The sequence below is a fragment of the Spea bombifrons genome, chromosome 2 (assembly GCF_027358695.1).
Source record: "Spea bombifrons isolate aSpeBom1 chromosome 2, aSpeBom1.2.pri, whole genome shotgun sequence".
Lineage (NCBI taxonomy): Eukaryota > Metazoa > Chordata > Amphibia > Anura > Pelobatidae > Spea > Spea bombifrons.
Genome location: NC_071088.1, coordinates 60,613,536 through 60,632,433, shown reverse-complemented (window position 1 = coordinate 60,632,433; position 18,898 = coordinate 60,613,536). Strand labels below are relative to the sequence as shown.

General features: G+C 40.4%; 1 protein-coding gene across 1 annotated transcript; it reads left to right on the top strand.

Annotated features, from left to right (window-relative positions):
* The first annotated feature begins 1,157 nt into the window (after positions 1 to 1,157).
* Positions 1,158 to 6,588, top strand: LOC128474724 (cAMP-dependent protein kinase inhibitor beta-like). Its single transcript, XM_053457111.1, has 3 exons — positions 1,158 to 1,263; positions 5,341 to 5,491; positions 6,158 to 6,588. Exons 2-3 carry the CDS (start codon positions 5,347 to 5,349, stop codon positions 6,238 to 6,240), a joined length of 228 nt encoding a protein of 75 aa, XP_053313086.1. The 5' UTR covers positions 1,158 to 1,263; positions 5,341 to 5,346; the 3' UTR covers positions 6,241 to 6,588.
* Positions 6,589 to 18,898: the final 12,310 nt, after the last annotated feature.

The window sequence follows — 18,898 nt, the reverse complement described above, 5'->3', positions numbered from 1 at the left end:
GGTAGTCATTTCATCAGAGCTGTCAGTATAGGTCCCTGGGAGTAGGGTGTTTGGTTGGTTTTGGCAGGTTGCAAGAGAGCAATGGGTCGATTTGCCACAGGGTGATATGTTATATGGTAGGGATGTACAGCCTCTGAGCTGGTGTTTGGTGGCTGGGGGCTTTAAGCAGTACTGAGTGATTTAAGATTATTAATAAGATTTTGATGTGATACTTGTTTATTAAAAGTTATGCTTTCATAATGATCAATAAAAGTTAAGCACTTTACAATGTTAATAAAGCTCTGGCCATTCTAATCCAAAAAGAACTGGTGCTTGTCTTTCTTGGGGACTGGAAAAGAGCGCGGTCACAGGTCATGGGACATGGAAAGAGAAGAACCAGGGAGCTTGTCATGAGCTAGGCCATTCTTCCTCACGTAAAAACTTAATGAAAACATGTTCACAAGTTCCGGTGACAATTTGCTGCTGAATTGTCACATCCTTGAACAGAACTGTACTTGCATAGAAAGTCAAACATTATCATATTAATATCCTAATTGAAAAAGATGTAAAGAATATTTGAAGTGGGCACTGGGATGATGAAAATCCATTATTTTTAGACACTTTATTATAGGCACAGGTTTAAACCTTACCCTACTCAGTTATTATTTTTTATTGTTTTATAGGGTCATCAGATTAATAATTTAGCTATTGAGCCACATACTCTACATGTCCTTCAAAACTAGTCTGATTGACATGAACAATGAAGATCTGTATAAACTGTGTTATATTATCTGTATGTGGATTACCCATTTTAACCTTACTTTTTAAACCCATGTCCTGCATCTAATTACATTATCTGTTATGTGACTATTGTTTAAATCACAGAGCACACCTTCTAAATGCATCCTATGTTGTACCCATATCCTAACCAGACTGGAAGGCAGGTTTAATAAAGGACTCTACGGATGAAACCATTTTGTACGAAAATGTAGGGGGAGAGAAGGGGGGCTTTTCAGGCTTCAAAGACCCCCAAACGATGCATTTAAGATATAAATATTATTAGCAGACATCAATTTACACGCTGCCTTCAGACGCTGGTTAGGCTGGGGGAGATGTGTCTTTATCTCCCATCTTGCACACCAGTGGTATGAACCTTTTCTGCGACCCGGAGGAGAGAGAAAGGGTTGAAAGATGCTCTATTGTCAATGAGTGGCTGGGGAGGGTTTGTGTCCTGCTAGCTCCTGCATCTGACCAAAAATAAAAAGGGGGGACATTGTTACCGAGGTAAGAGGGGTTCTCGGGCTTGTGAGATGAGCTTAATTATGTCATTGGGCTATTGTTTGTGAGAAATACCTATAGAGTGTGTGTGTGAGTGTAACCACTGACAATGTGAATATAGCTCGAACACTCTCTTTATCATATTCAGATCCATACATAAATATGACACGGGTTATTCAATGGTAACAATAAACAGTATGCACATGTTGTTAAGTATTAGAACCCATATGTTTATCTATGCATTAGCTATCATCTACACATAGATATGAGTGTATATATATATATATGTATATATATATATATACATGTATATATATATATACATATGTGTCTGTGTGTACATATGTATGGCCACTATGGGCTAAATCTACTGTTGGGCTTCAGTAATAGTATTAGCTATTAGCTTCACATGTATGTGTATATGCACACACACACACACATATATATATATATATATATATATATATATATATATATATCTGCCTTGGGTCAGGTTTAGGCAGCCCTTAGTAGCATAGATCGATTTCGTGACAGCAGCATGAGGTCTACGCTCAGTTAAACTTGAAGGTAGGAATACTCTCTATTTTTAGTCATTAAAAATATGTTTAGTCAGTCCTTAGTATAACTCTGTGTGATCTGCTGAGAGCGGTTTATAAAGATGTGTTGACAGCCCTGGCATTTTTCATAGCAATATTGAGAAACATTAATTGGCCTTCCGACTTCAGCACATACTGCACAGGGGCAAGCTGAGACAATATTAGAGGCGTCAGACGATACTGACAAGCAGTGTAGTAACTGTACCATATTATTGTGCCCCTATAACACAATGTGGGGTGCAGACAGCTCCAAGTAACTCAGGGGCAATGTATACATTTAGGCTGAGATAGTCCTCGTTATATTCTTAATGGAAGGAGCCTCTACACGTTTCTTCTGCACGTGGGTTATACGGTTTCTCATATATCAGGTCTCTTAACATGTCATTAACTGGCTACAAGGGCACCAGGCTTTCCTGTGCTGAATGTCATGGGACAACCATACAACCACAGAGTCCTATCATCTCTAAACATATCAGATGTATATCCGCCTGTCCTGCTTTTGAAGTAACCCTTTATAAAAACAGAAGGTTAGTGGTTTCTAGATATAATTATGGAGATAACACCTACAAAAACACCAGGATTCCCCCTGTTCATTAACAAGATTCCTGCTGCTAGTATCAGAAGGAAAACTGCCTGATCTCATCGGGAAAGTGTGCGGCTGCAGCATGTATCTCAGGGCAGGGCCCTCTCTTAAAGTATGGGTTTGTGTTTGTCTGTCGGTTCTAGTTTTGTCATACCCTTTGAATATATATGTTGTAAATTGTTGAGAAAGGCATGAACATTTTGTAGGCAGCCAGACCTTTATAGTTTGAAACCCAAATCTTTTGCTCAGTGCAATGTCAAATCAGTTGGCTGCTGGGTTCAAGCTAGCTGAGGCTTGAGGTTTAGAGAGTGTCTTTAATTGGCCTTTAACAGTCCCTCTGCTAGGTGTCTGAACCCAGAAGAGCCAGAGGTTGTCAAGCTTGTTTTGAGAAGCATGTTAGATTGATTATGCCTCTCTGTGGATCTATGGCTTTAAAACGCTTCTCCAAATTCCCTTTAGGCTGCTCTAATTTTAAGATTTTGTACCACTGCAACAAGCTTTTTGTATGCTATACTATATGTTTTGCCTGGAGACTCCAGGAGAAGTGCCGATTCTCCAGGTCGACAATCTAATCCTCCCTGTCGGGGTCCTCACACACACCCCACTCCCCTCCATTTTTGCCCCCCTTAAATGGGGCTGTGCCCCATGATGTTGCGGGAAGTCCCACTGACATGAGTGGACACTCCCACTGACATTGGTGGGTGTTCCTGCTGCACATAAATTGCTGTGGTGTCTAGATTAACAAGGACTTTAAGCAGCATTTACATGATCACTGGATCCTTTCTGTATTGTTTCCAGGTCAAACTAAGTTTCTGATAAACCATAGGGCTGGTTTCTTTCCATGTGAATGAAGTTAGAAGTTAACTATTTAAAATGTTTAAAGCAGAGAAACGAAGACTTTGCCAAATACTTAAAAAGTAACATCTGATAATAGGTATTACTGCATCACTAAATTTAAGCCGGGTTCTAGTAATTTCATTGGGCCTGAAGAGATGGTTGCTGTTAGCTTTGACAAGGCTAAGGTAAGAGTCATACTATTTTTAACACAACTTCACCATTTTTCAGTATATTGAAGCCTCTTCATGCTCTTCAGCGTATTTCTGATAAACTCTGCCCCCTTTTGATTGTTCGGTAGTCAAAGCACTAATTCCTGGAAAAAGAAATGGTCTTGGCTTGTGTAGGTTTGACTCCTGTGCTGTTTGGGATTGCAAAGGGATCAAATTATACAAACATACAGACTCTAGGACGTTATCTAGCATATTAGGCAAACTATGTCCTCAGCACAGGTTACAGCATAGAAGAGAACCTTGTGTTGACACCTAAGGAACCTGGTTCACCTGTATAATGGTATCAATGCCTTGTGGCAAAGTCTCTATTACTAAAAGTTTTAGGTCACTGTCAGAATTTCCACACTTTATTTCCAATACAGGAAGCAGTTAGTGCCTCTGCTTCTTGCGTGTAAGATGCTGTTACATTGTCTGCTGCTTGTCAAAACATTGCTGGTGTTGCCAAGAAGTCCAGCCTTCAATTAGCTGTGGATCTAGGATTTGGACTGTTCCTAGCAGGCATCTCACCCCTTAAGACTATATATGTCCAATCACACAAATTAAATGTTTTTACATAAAAGACCCTTTTGGTTTTCAGTGGAACATGGCTCAGCGTGCACAAATAAGATTAATGCACAAGTAGGTGTATAAAAGAGGAAATGTAAAACATTTTAGAAAACTTTCCATGTAATATGAGTTTCTCCATCAAAAATGGCTGAACCGACCCCTCCAAAGCAAAATGAAATCAATGAGATTTCCTGAATCACCTGGGTGGATTCCTCATTATATATAGAGAAGTCAATAAGCTGAAATACACCTGTGTATCGTTCAGAACTATATTTTGAGTTTGTAACTTTGACTCTGGACAGTTAATCTGTATTTTAAACAAGCAAGGTAGGAAGGTATGATTGGCAAATCAAAGTAAAATAAATGTAGCTCACACTTCCATAACCATATGTTACTATATTGTTACAGAGCCCAGTTGGTAACAATTTAGTCCTCAGAAACTAAGGACCTAGTGGTTTGCGCATGTAGAAGTATACCAGGGAAGAAGGAACGGAAGGTTGTAGGATACAGCACCCCTCTGTCCCTTTTTTCCCCAGAGTTGCCTCTTTTCTAGGAGCTTAGAAGGTTTGCTGGGTTTGCGTTTACTAGTGTTCTACAGCCCCAAACATCACGGTAATATGACTATAAACAGTAAATATGTTTATAAATTAAATGTCTAATAAAAATACATTACCTTTACAATTACCTTACTCAATCCTAAACATAGCTGCAAAGAGCTCACAGAGTAACAAAACGAGCTCACAGATTAAATCTTGGTAAAACCCTGTCACATTTCTAACAACAAAAAAAAAATGACCTCTTCGGTCATTTAAAATGTTTAAAAACATTCGTTTTTACACTTTAAAAAAAAATAGGTTTCTACTTCCTTACAGATATTGCATGAGCAACATGTAAATGTAAAATCTAACCAGGTGATTACACATGGATTTCTAGGTAGATTGCAAGGAAATTATTGGCCTAGATCAAACTTAATTAGCTTATCACCTCCTTTTCAGAAAAAAATCACTCAGTGCTGCCCCATAGAAATCTACTTGGATCGTTCCAGCGCACTTATATTGCACTGGGTTATAATAATTGTAACTTGCATTTTATGTGTGTATTTGGAAAAGAAAGTGATCACTATGACTTCAACTCTATGTTACACAACAGTTGAAACATGTACGAACAGTTTTTCAAATTTTTCTTCTCTTCTTTTTTTCGGAATTTTTATTCAACGCCCAATGAACTACTTGTTCTAGACAAAGAATATCAACAGCATGTAGTCCTCAATAACTTAATGTTTGTTTCCCAGGTAATTATGACAGAAGTACAACCTGTACTAGATTTTGCTTCATCTGCTCGAACGGGACGTAGGAATGCGTTACCTGACATACTAGGGTCTCCAGCAGGGGTTGCTCCCTCCGACCTTCCTCTCAAACTAGCAGAAATGTCTCTTAATACAGGTATGGTAACATGTCCCATAATGCCCTTTCTCTCTGTGTCACCCTTCAGTATTATGCCAGATTCCATTCCCCTCTGCCTATTTGCCCTGCAGTGGGTACAAAATCATACCCATGTAGATGGGTAGTCAGTGGCAGAATGGTGCTGGGATCTCCTACATCTGCTACATCTCATCTGTTTTCATTTGGATTGAAGTTTCTTAATTGTGGTTTCTCAATCATTTCTGTTTCATCCCCTTAATAGCAACGATTGCATACTACCTTATAGAGATATGACATAAATGTGCCATAGGTTTTAAATAATACTGGTTTAGTAGGAGGTAAATCACTGCCCCATTCTGAGGCTTTGCAGACTGAGGAGGATTTGAAATGCCATCTAGGTACAGATATCCTTGTGCCCTCCAACCAGAATACCAGGGAGCAGATGGAGCAGACGTTGGGGCATTTTGTGCAATATTGCACCTGGTCAGGATCTTGTGTCTTAAATTCTTTTTCTGTTTTTATGTGTTACATGTAGAGTGAATGGCATAGCATCATATAGCTGCTTTCACTATAAGATGTTACTCTCATTCTTATGTGTGTGTGAAGATTAATGTGGTTTTTTAATATGACATTTCCAAACAAAACCAGCAATAAATTTCCAAAATAGCCATTTGACTTCCTTCCTAGATCGAGGTGCAGACCTTCAATCCCCCTCGTCAGAGTTTCCGCAAGAGCCCTCACACAGCCCAGAACTCAAGGATGCTTCCTAGGCACATGAACCTTTCAAATATAGAGAGCATTTTTTTTCCTGCATACAGGCTGGAGAGGAAGACAAAGGCACCAAGATGGATTAGGACAAAAGGAACTGTCCATTTAACAAACAGCAAACCAGCTAGAATGTGTTGGATTGGACTAAGTGAGGTGGGAGGTGGACAGGAGCTCAAATTCGAAGAAGAGTCCTCCATACCCACATAAATGTGTGTGTAGCTATTTGGCTTTAACACCCTTATATCAACAGCAAGATTGCAGACAACATTTTACAGAAGGATTACTTTGAACATATGCATATAGTAGGATTTTATGTGGACAGTATACCTGCTTGTGTGTATATATGTATGTACAGATATACACTACAGTTACTGTGATCTTTTTTGTTAATATCTGTTCACTCAGATGTTTCTATGTAGTGCGTTTGTTGAAAGGCGGTGCAGAAAAACGTCATAACAATGATTATAAAATGTTTATTCATTTTGCTGAAAAAGCTTATATTTGTAATAACTTGTAAGAAGAGGCAGAAATGGAGTACAGGGGGGATCAGAGGAGTTCAGAAAGCAAAATTTGAACAATGGGTTACTGGTGGGGTACAGTGATATCAGGTGCAGAAAAAAATGAAGGAGAAAAAAGAGTTAAATAGGTGTGTGCAGGCTCTACATGTGGCAGTCCAGTTAGAGTTTTAGTGTTACAGAGAAATGTTCAAATGGGATAAAATGAGACCATTCATAGGACACATAATGCAGGTTGTGCTATAGCTGTACATGTGGGGGAGGGTGGTTGAAGTCCTTAATTACATAGTTACCTGGGTAGAATTAAAACGACTCAAAATCCACCAAGTTCAACCCTTCCATTCCCATAAAAAATAAGACTTTTACCTAATATTGTCCCAAAATCCTTGGCTCAAAAGGTCAGTCATATAGTTCCCTGGATCAACATTTGCTAAAGCGAAATGTTTCGATATTATTGTTTCTAGAAGGGTAGTTTCCAAGACACACTAACAATGCAGGATTGAATAATTACCACATTCTATTCCAATAGGGTGATTAAAAAAAGAAAATTTGAGGACTGGATTGGAAACCAAGTGGTAACCTAAGTTAATGTTAAACATTTCAGATACACATTGATTGAAAGAAAGACTTTCTAAATTGAGAGAAGTGATACAAAAATTCCCAGCTCTAAGTAATGCTATTAACTACATGCAAGGTCTATCACTGAAAAGGGGCTTGATAAAATCACTGTACATCCAGATTTAAACCCGATTTAAAGCAGAATCATTGGGTATACAAGGTCCCATTCCCAATAATGGTTCATACTCTATTAGACCAACTACAAATACCTGTATTTCTGCTCATTACATTTTTTTTTGTCCTTACTACAAAATGCCCCTTGTTGAATATACGCATTAAACTTATCAATGCCCTGCTGAAACTTACCGTTAAATGCGATAGCGTATTTTTCATTAAAACATTGGTCCCCTTTATATAATTTTTAAAAATGTAACTAACCCATCAATGTTATTAGCTAAGTTCATTCTGTATCATACTGGATCATTACATCTTTTTAACCTGTGGTTTCACAGCCTGAACCAACCCAAGTGGCTTTTCTTGTAAGAAGAGCTGATGCATAATGCATACTTACAAGGGAATAGTAAGCATCTCAGATTTTAGCATGATTAAATGATTTTTTTTTAAACTGCTTATTTTATGTTTTGATTTACAATTACATGAATTGTTTTGGATATACTTGAATTACAAAATATGTAAGTATTTTAACATAGGAAAGCCAAGATCTTTGGACAACATTATTGACAACCTTGAATATCTTCTGAAATAATTGGAAATGTACCTACTTTGTATTATCAGAATATTAGAACAAGATGTCCAAAACTATTGAACAAAAAAGATGCCCTTTCAACTAACTTTCACAATAATTGGCAACAGTTGGCCTCCAAGAGTAGTTTATAAGCTGCTTGCATCTGTCCATTGGCATTCTCCCACTCTGCAATTGCAATTTGTTCCGGATTCCATTTCCCAATTGCAGTTGTCTGCTGTTCCCAAAGGTTTTCAATCCGATTGAGATCAGGACTCTTTTGGATCAGTGCTTTTGGATGTGTGCTTTAGATCATTGTTGTGCTGTAGGACCCATGATCATTGATCCATACCTAGTTTTCTGACACTGGGTAGTACATTTTACTGTAAAATGTCTTGGTGAACCTCTGATTTCATAATTCCCTATTTAGGTTAAAGGCCTCCATTATCAGAGGCAGTGAAACAACCCTATTACAAATCATCCACCATATTTAACTGTAGCTTACAAGCTTCATTTTGATGGCCTTTAAACATATCTTTGGTCTGCCTTGCCAAAGATCTCTACTTTGGTTTCATCCGTCCATATTACATTACATTTATTTATAAATCGCCGGCAGATTCCGCAGCGTTGAATGTTTCCAGTATTTTCTGGTTTCAGTAGGTAAATGTTGTCAAAGATCAGTTGTGCCTTTTTATGATTTGCTTTCAACAAAGGGTCCTCCTTGACCTTCGAACATAAAGGGAATAAAAGTGGTCCTTTTAAGCATTAAATGCATAAACGATTGGTTCTTTGAAGCTATGTGGGCACTGACAATTTATTAAAGGTGAGTCTGATTTCATAGCAATAACATCTTAGTTCTTCTCAAATTGATTTGTTTTTTTTCTAGAGGGTAATATTTCCATTTTTATACCTCCAATCTACTTTTTAACTGTCATTGTTTTATCCTGTGCTGTTCTGTATCAAACACATGAGTGTATGTGTTAGTAGATATTGTATACAATGCGCAAAATATTCAAGGGTGCCAATAATATTGATCATGTCTGTACAGTATATGATTTATTCCTGTACTAATTCATTTAAGATGGATTGGTTTGTCACCTACCCTATTATACTAATGTTAAATCATCCATACAGAGTCCCTAATGGAACTCTTAGTATTTACAAGACTAAACACATATAACATTTTATTAAGTTGAGTTGCGGATAGGAAACTACTTTCTACTTTCCAATGTATTATAATTTTGTAACAAAAAGTTGTTTGCTGCACAAGAAGACTGTATATTTTCTGATGCATTGTTAATATTTAATTATGTATCTCCCACATTTATACTTCAATAACATATCTGTGATTTTCAGATTTTCAGGATGATGTCCCTTGTGTACAAATGTGCATTTTAAAATAAATAACTTTTCTGCAATTTGTCTTCTCTCGATTGCACTATAAAGTCACATTGATAAATGTGTATTTTTCATTGAAACATTGATCCCCTATATATTTTTTATATATATTTAATTAAACCATCACTGTTATTAGCTGTATCACAATGGATCATTAAATCTATTTAACCTGTGGTTTTTATTAACTCAGTTCACAGCCTAGAAGGACTGAGCCTTGAACCAACCCAAGTGGCTTTTCTTGCAAGAAGAGCTGATGCATAATGAATATTTACAAGGAAATAGTCAACATCATAATTTCTGCCCTGTCTCGTTATCACTCCCCTTTCTCATTATCTCTCTTCTTTCCCTTAATCTCTCCCCTCCTCTTTGATCCTCCTCTTGCTCATTATCTCTCTCATTTCTCTTTATCTCTTCTTTCTCTTTATCTCTCTATTTTCTCCTTCTCTCTCCTCCTCTTTAATCCCCTTTCTCATTATCTATCCGCCATATCTTTATCTTTCCCATTTCTTTTTATCTCTTGCTCAGTCGTAGAAGCACCGGAAGGTCATGTCATGCCGATGCTCTGTCATTGAAGCCCCGGCAGAAGTGCTGGCAGCAGCAGAGGTTGTCTGTGTGCATCCGGCAAACGTTCAGCGGCTGCCAGAGAGGAGGATCCATGGCTCCTGCAGTGCTGCGGGGGATCCTCCTCTCTGGCAGCCACGAATTACGTGTTACTACATTATTATTTAACTATTATAACAATTTTTACCTTATTCTATGTTTTATTTAGTTTATATTTTAATCATATTGTGAATATTAAGCTGGGGTAATTTGACTAGCATGGTTGAATGCATGGTTGAATGCAGTACCTGTATTCAACCTGCAGGGAGAGCTCAGATTTCTCATGAACATGTTGCTGGGTGAAGTGGGGTGGCTCCACGGCAATCACAGAGCTCCACAGCAATACAAATCACAGTAGCTTTGCGTATATTTCAACTCACAATGTTTTTTTTTCTTTCAATGCAGTATCTCCTTTTTTTATATATAATAATATATAATTATCATTTTATTTTTAAGCGCTCCAACTTGTATTTTTGCCATATTTGTATATGCTGTATGATTGTTTTTTGACACAGTTAGGGGAATATTACTGCACATGTTTTATCTACTTCTTTATACACCTTCACCAAGACATATTCTGGGCGTGGCTGAAATGTGCTGTTCCACAGGGGGGTCTTAAAATATCCCCAGGTAAGTGCTACATCATGTAGAGATAAATAAAAGGAACCAACTTGTCATTTTGTTTTTCTCCCTAATTGTTCTTACCTCTTAAACTGTGTTTAAAAGTTTATTGAAATACTACAGTTGCCTAAAAAGAGTCCTGTCATTTCTCCAAGGCCCTTTATCACAGCGGTCCGGCCACCATACAGCCCCGCTCACCAACCATTTCATGCTCTTACTTGGGAAGCAGCAAAGCTTTACAGATCATAATACAGTTATGGCCACACTAGAGTGTTATAGAGCCAGCTGTAATGGGAGTGACGTGTGATGTGTTTTGTGTGATAGGATCCAGTGGGGGAGCAACGGAATCGACGGAGACATGCTCCGGGATTAGGGATAAAAAGGTATGTGTCTGCCTGGGTATGTTAGTGTCTGTCTGCCTGGGTATGCATGTTAGTGCCTGCCTGGATATGCATGTTCATGTGTGTCTGCCTGGATTTGCATATTAGCATCTGTCTGATTATGTTAATTGGGAAATCTTAGAAAAGCCCTGCGTTTCCAGGTCTCCTGATCAGTTCTAAATTCTACCAGGGGTAAATCGGTGTGGCTATGCCCATTACCCGTCTACTTTGCCCTCATCCCTGCCCACATGTTATGTTTATGCACTATGGGAGCTTACCACAGTGAACTACTTCTGGCACAGATGTCTCTGCCCACTCTGCTGTCCAGCAGTGTAAGGGGTAAATGAGTAATTCACCCTTCATTGCTTCATGCATGCAACATACTGCAGAGATGTTAACAATGAGTAACATGATGTAAAAAATGCTGACCTCCATTCACGGAGGAGAAGACGCTCTGTGCAGTGTGCATTAAGTCCGCAGACCGCAGAAAAGCTAATAATAGCTTGCTGCTGGCTGCAGCGTCCTAAAGCATTTCTTGGGGCGGCCTCTTCAAAAGTGCCACCTGGGGCAATTGCCCCACTCTGCTCCATAGTAGGGCCGGCACTGGAAACATACCATTGCAGGTAAGATCAACTGGAAATCACATGTAAACTCAGCACTGATGGTATAGATCAAATAAACACACATACCCAACTTTGCAGGTATAGATCAATTGGAATTTGCATAAAAACTCAGCAATAAAGGTAAAACCCCATAAATTACAGGCACAGATCACAGGTTGTATACCAAAAAGCCAGCCCTGGCATCCACACTGCCCAAATATAACCTGACCAGCACCCAGATAATACACATAGGACCTGCCATCTTTGTCACCAAACAGCCTGGCCTGTGCCATCTCTGTCACAGAAACACCCTGCCTGTGCCATCTTCCACAAATCCATCTATGATACACTTTTACAGTCACTCACTAATTCACACTTTCATTCACATAATCGTTTATTCTCTAACTCACACAAATCATTTACACATATTCATTAATTCATTCTCACAAATTCATTAATTATCTCCCTCATTCAGACAATTCATCCGCACATTAATTTATACTCTCCCTCATTCAGAAAATTCATCCACACACTAATTAATTTATTCTCTCACTCAATCTCACTCTTTATTCATTTCAATATATTTATTTCAATATAACCTACCACTCCCCCCCTTTCTCATAATCTATCCCTCTCTCCCTTCCTTCTCATAACCTACCCCCTCTCCCTCCCTTCTCATTACCTACCCTTCCTCTCCCTCCCTTCTCATTACCTACCCTTCCTCTCCCTACCTTCTCATTATCTACCCTTCCTCTCCCTACCTTCTCATTATCTATCCCCCTCCCTCCTTACCCCCCCTTTGTACTTCACTTACCTTCCAGCAGTCCTGCGGCGAGAGTCTTCAGTCTTGAGACTTCAGTCAGCCGTTGGTGCCTGGCTTTGTATCCTACGAGTCATCGTTTTCTACCATGCAATGTTTTGTTTGCTCTTGGTTATTGTTATTGTTTTTGGTTAATTTATTGTGTTTCTAGGCACAAAATTACATGTGCCGAGTTCTGGTTTATGCAAAAACAAAAAAATTGGGAGAAGCATAGCTCTTTTCAAATGGTGATGTACGATTCCATTTTATGTTCTGTCTGTAAGGTGTCTGGGAGGGCTGGCTGGGACCCCTCTGGACCGACCTGTTCCGGCTTCTTTTCTGTATGGTCTCTTCCTCCGCGGGGCATCGGGTGAATACCTGGCTCCGTTGCCATAATAGATATGATGCAAGCCGATACTAGGTGTGATGCGCCGTCCTCCTTGCGTATTGTGTCGTGGAATGTAGAAGGTTTAAACACCCCTGTTAAGCGTAAAAAAGTTCTCACCCATCTCAAGCGTATGCGTCCGGATGTTATTTACCTCCAAGAAACCCACTGGTGTGACCCTGTCAAAAACACGCTAAAGGCGCCATGGTTGCGCGCTTGTTATTCCGCTATGTACACCAAGAAGTCTAGGGGTGCCACTATCCTCCTCTCCAAAAAGTTGCCTTTCGTTGTCGAATCAGAGATTGCTGACCCGGAAGGGCGATACATTATTCTTTGGGTCAAATTGTTTAATGAATCCTTTACCTTTGTCAATTTATACGCCCCGAATTCTGACCAGTCCGCTTTTATGGCCAAAGTTTACTCGCTATTACTGGAGATTGCGGCCCCTAATGTGATTTTGGGGGGTGATTTTAACTTAGTGGCTAATGTCACTTTGGATGTCTCTGGCCCTTCCTCCCGCCCTCTCGGGCTCTCCTCCCTACCCTTGCTGGATCACCTCCGTTTGCGGGATGCCTGGAGGTTTCTTAATCCAACAGACAAACAATACACGTTCTACTCCCATCCCCATAATTCGTTTTCCCGGCTGGACTACCTGTTCCTGCCTGAATTATTGCTGCATAGGTTGGAGGCTGCTCACGTGGGCCAGATAGTGATCTCTGATCATGCTCCCATCTGGATGGAGATCTCTCTAACCTCCCCATATCGGGTGTCCCGTAATTGGCGGTTTCCTAGCTACCTTTATACTTCAGAAGCATTTAAGCAATTCCTGATTGCCAAATGGAATGACTATGCTGATGATAACCATGTCCATCTTGACGACCCGGATTTATTCTGGGGTGCCTCTAAACCAGTTCTCAGGGGCCATATTATTGCTTAAGCTAAACTTGTCCGCCTTACGGACGATCTCTCTGCGGCGTATGCTGCTCACAAAACCCATCCTAGTCTTGATACCCTGAAAACATATAAGGAAATCAAATCTCTCTACGATGCCTGGGTTACTGAGAAGGCGCAGCTTTCCCATAATTATACTCGCAACGCCTTTTTTCGCTGGGGTAACAGGCCCGGTAAGCTCTTGGGCAACCTTATCCGCCACTCTAAATTTAAATATCATAGTGTAAATCAGCTTCGTGATGGTTCTCAATCGGTCGTGACTGAACCCGATAAAATCACGCAACTTTTTGCTGACTATTTTGAGGATTTTTATTCCTCTGAATCCAATGATCCTGATATGATGCTTCAACTGTTTCGCCAGGCTGGTATTCCTAAATTGACGCCTGACGACCGAGAACGTTTGGTTACGCCTTTCACCCCCTCCGAAATTGCGGCTGCCATAAAGTCCCTCCCTAACGGTAAATCCCCGGGACCAGATGGCCTGGGTGCCGAATATTATAAATTATTTTCTACTTATTTACCAACACATCTTACTGATGTTTTTAATGGATTTCTGCAGGGAAAGATACCCCCGAAGGAGTTTACGGCTTCCCGCATTATAGTTATTCCGAAACCCAACAGGGACCCTGCTTTGCTGTCCTCTTATCGCCCCATCTCCCTGCTGAACCAGGACCTTAAAATTTATGCTAAAATCATGGCTTCTCGACTACAACCTGTTTTAATGAAGCTTACCTCCCCCTCTCAAACGGGTTTTGTTAAGGGCCGCCACTCTACGCGGAATATTAGAGGACTTATTTCCGCAATTTTTACTGCTAAACTTACAAATAGTACAGCCTCCATTGTGATTAGTTGTGATGCTGATAAGGCTTTTGACAGAATTTCCTGGCCTTATCTTGTTAGTTTTTTTAAATTCCATCATTTTGGCTTGCCCTTTATACAGATGTTTCGTGCACTGTATCATTTGCCTATGGCCCAAGTCACAGTGAATAATGTGAATTCCCGCTGGTTCTCTCTAGGCAGGGGTACTCGTCAGGGCTGTCCTCTGTCCCCTCTTCTGTTTAATCTAGCACTTGAGCCCCTCATACGAATTGTTGAGCGTTCCGTTGAGCTTGAGGGTATCCGAGTCGGTGAGGTTGAGCTTAGGATCGCTGCCTTTGCTGACGATCTTCTGTTATACCTTTCCAACCCCAAAGCGGCCATGCCGTTCCTTCTTAATCTGTTTGACTGTTTTCATAAAGCCTCTGGATTTCTCATAAATAAGCTCAAAACAGAGGCGCTGTCTATTTTTCCTCAGGCTAAACGTGGCTGGGGAGGGACATTCCCCTTCAATTGGACCCAACTTCCCTCTTTAAAATATCTGGGTCTCACTATTCCCACTAATTTGGCGCACCTCTATAAACTCAACTTTTCGCCTCTGTTGCGTCAAATGGAGGAGTCCTTCAAAACGTGGTCCAAATTTAACCTCTCCTTCTTGGGACGCTGCCACTTGTACAAAATGGCTTTTTTCCCCAAACTTTTATATCCGCTCCATATGTTACCTCTTACCTTAAGGAAGAAGGATATCCAACATCATAATGCACTGCTGCGTAAATTCCTGTGGTGTAATAAAAAAGCTAGAATTTCCCTGTTTAAACTCCAACAGCCTGCTCGCAATGGGGGGGTGAATTTGCCTAATCTGTTGGACTATAATTTGGCTTCTAATTATCGCTTTGCGGCTGATTGGTTGCGTGGCGGGTCTAAATTTACCAACGTGTCCCTGGAACAAGGCTTGTCTCCTACCATTTCTTTGGCCTCTCTCCTGCATCTATCTACAGTTGACCTGCCCGCGGAGGTCGTATCCAACCCGTTGCTGTATCATACTGTTAAGGCTTGGGGGCGTGTTAGGCGGCGCTTGGGCCTGGAGGTCCACTATTCTAAGTTTCTGCCTTTGGTCCGTAACCCGCAATTCCAGCATGGGAGGGAGGATATTGTCTTTCGACGCCTGGCCAGGGTGGGGGGTCGCACCATTGGCGATTTTCTGGATCCACGCGGGGGTAAACTGTTGTCCTTTTTGCAGCTCCAATCTAAATTCCCTACTGTTCGCGTTCACCCTATTCACTACTTTCAACTTCGTCATTATATTAATTTCCTGCTCCCTCATCTCTCTGGGGCTAATTCTAACAGTCCCTTGGACCAGGTAACGGTATTGTCCCCTGTCATACTGCTCAAGATATCTACTATCTATAGTCTGCTCCGGCCTGTCCTCGATTGGGAGTCTCACGGCGCAGGTCTTCCCTCCTGGAGGGCTGACTTTCCAAACCTACCTCCGAGCCAGATTCTCCGGGCTTATATGTTCAATTCTAAAGTCCTGGTTTCTAGGGATTATAGTGAAATGTTCCTCAAGATTGTGCATAGAGCGTATGTCACCCCTAAACTTCGGTTTTTAACGGGCTTAGCGGATCACTCCCGCTGTTTAAAATGTCAATTGCCTGAGGCCGATCTCATGCATGGCTTGTGGTCTTGCAGTTTTATTACCCTATTTTGGGATGCCCTACAAACATATATCAATGACACTCTGGGCATTCGCTTTGCCCTCTCTGTTGAATTGGCTATTTTTGGTATATTCCCTGACCACATTCCCCCACCTGTAGCGCGGGCTAAATTTCTCTTGCTTATACTTTCCGCAGTGGCAAAACGGGCAATATTGTCCCAATGGATTGCTCCTCAACCTCCGTTGCTTCCGCTGGTTCTGTCGCGACTGCAATTTGTGTTCCATATGGACTGGCTTGAGGCTGTCCTCCATAAGGAAAGCAAAGTTAAATATCTTTTCAGTCGCTGGTCCCCATATATCGCAACTTTAGATAACGCCACCAGGTTGTCCCTGTTTCAAACGTTCAATACCACGGAGTGGTATTGTCTTCAGGTCCTCAAAGGTTTTCGCCCCATACCGGGGTTCTGATCTAGTTACGGATCACGACATATCTGTGTTGTGGCTAGGTGTTCTGTGATTGAGGAAGTGTTTTTTTTTTACCTGCACTGTATGTGTTTTTGGAATTGTGCATTACTTGTACCCGTATGCATCTAATCTGTCACCATGTCTCTGTGTACCATTGTTTCTATATTGTATGCTTTGTCTTCTCCTTGTAATAAAGAAGTTATAAAAAAAAAAAAAAAAAAAAAAAGTGGCCATTAGGAAGTAATAGTATTTCCGAACTGGGAGAGATTTACACACCAATATGTGATATTAGGCTGTGAGCTTTCAGAAATGGTATTTAATGCAGGGGCATAACTAAAAACCACATGGACCACGTGTAAAATTGCCTGGAGCAAGCAACATGTCCCACAGTTTCAGCTTTGCCCCCAAACAGCTTGTGAGTGCCACGTTTGCCCTAAGCAGCTTATCAGTGCCATCCTATCCTCAAACAGCCTGTCTTTGTCAGTGCCCCCAAACAGCTTATATGTGCCTTCTTTGCCCCCAAACAGCTTATCTGTGCCATCATTGCCCCTTGCCCCCTTCAACATACTAGTTATATGTAGGTGACTGACAAAAGGTTTCTAAGGAGAAGAAAATATAATGTTCCAATTATATAATTGTTCCATGCCCCGGAGATCAATCCACTATTATACTCACCTATAAGGACCTATAAGGTCTAATTTGTCTCCTCTTCTTGGCTGCCTCTATTGAAACAGAAAGCTTAAGCAGGAAGCATACTTAAGCACAGTTCTTGCAAATGCTCTGTAGAGCTCCGGTTAATTTCATTATGCTTTAAATTCCTTTAGTGCCGCACATTGAAGTTCTACGTTCAAACATTAACAACATTCTTTATTGGGATCAACGTAGACATTTATTGTTTAGTGCTAACACATATCAATAAAGGGCACGTTGTATAACAAATCTGAACAGTCATAAATTAATTGTCAAGATCTAATAGTATAAGTATGTTGCCCACATATACACAGTCTGTACAAGCACTTCTGATACTTTCTCTGTGATGGTAAATGTCTAACCACTAGCCAATCACGATACAGTACTGCTGACCACACAAGTGATTTCACTTGCAAAAAATAATCGCTACCAGCTGCTCTGGACTACCACCAATAAAATTTGGATGATGTCCAACATATAAATTTCTGTCCACAGTAGCTTTATAAGCTACTGTTTGTCTATTATTCAAATCTGGGAGTCTGATTTGTCTAGTTAACATACTTTTTGGTCTGATAAGAGATTTTAAAAACTGATCCTGCAATTGACAGTTCTATGTACATTTTTTTCATGTCACTAGGAGGACGCATCGTATAATGTGAAATCGTTCGGCAAGTCTGCAAAGTTTTGCATTCCAGGCTGTTTTAAAGAAACAGTTGGGTCTTTTGTTTAATTTAAAGGCCTGCTATAGAAAAACACTGTGCTGGGAAGAGAAAATCTATGGTATGTTCCTACGCCCATCTAGTTCCATGCAGCAGCACTCTAGGCTGACTACCATATGTTGAATGAAGCCTGAAAAATGTAGATTTGTTGAAATATGTGAACAGTTGTACACACATGCGCAGACATATAGCCCTACTGCCTGGAAAAAGGAGGTAGCTGCCAGTGAGTAACCATGTAGCATTTGTGAAACAATGCTCTCAGTGTGTCATGATAGATTAATTGTACAGGGGTATTTTTGTAATTTGTTCTTTATGGGCATTGGGGTTGTTGTCAAAGGTTCCTTCATCTACGATGGACTTTTTTCCCAGGGAAAAACAGGCCTAGAGATGTACCTGGCAATTTCAGCACTGATGCTGTGCCATCACACTGACCCGTCTGCGTTTGGATCACTGCATAATGATAGAAGATATACAGTACCCTTGTTAGTGTCTGGATCTCCATATACAGTAATGATAAGTCATCCTGTACCACCATTGTGTCTGGCTCACTATTTAATGATTGGTGTTATGGTGTACCACTGTCAGGGAGTGTCCTAAAGTCATGCAACGTGGAGTGGATCTGCACTTTTTTGGCTCCGCTCTCAACCACTCACAACTTTTTTTAGGAAAAGGAGGTTACAGTTTAAACTTATACAAGAGAATACATAGCATTTTAATGCTACTTAGAATGGAAATCATCAATAAAATAAAGCAATACAGTGTCAA

Bases quoted from the DNA above. Each gene is read 5' to 3' on its own strand.
- LOC128474724 (XM_053457111.1), top strand. From the start codon at position 5,347: ATGACAGAAGTACAACCTGTACTAGATTTTGCTTCATCTGCTCGAACG. The intron at 5,492-6,157 runs GTATGGTAACAT...CTTCCTTCCTAG, and splicing joins AGAAATGTCTCTTAATACAG to ATCGAGGTGCAGACCTTCAA.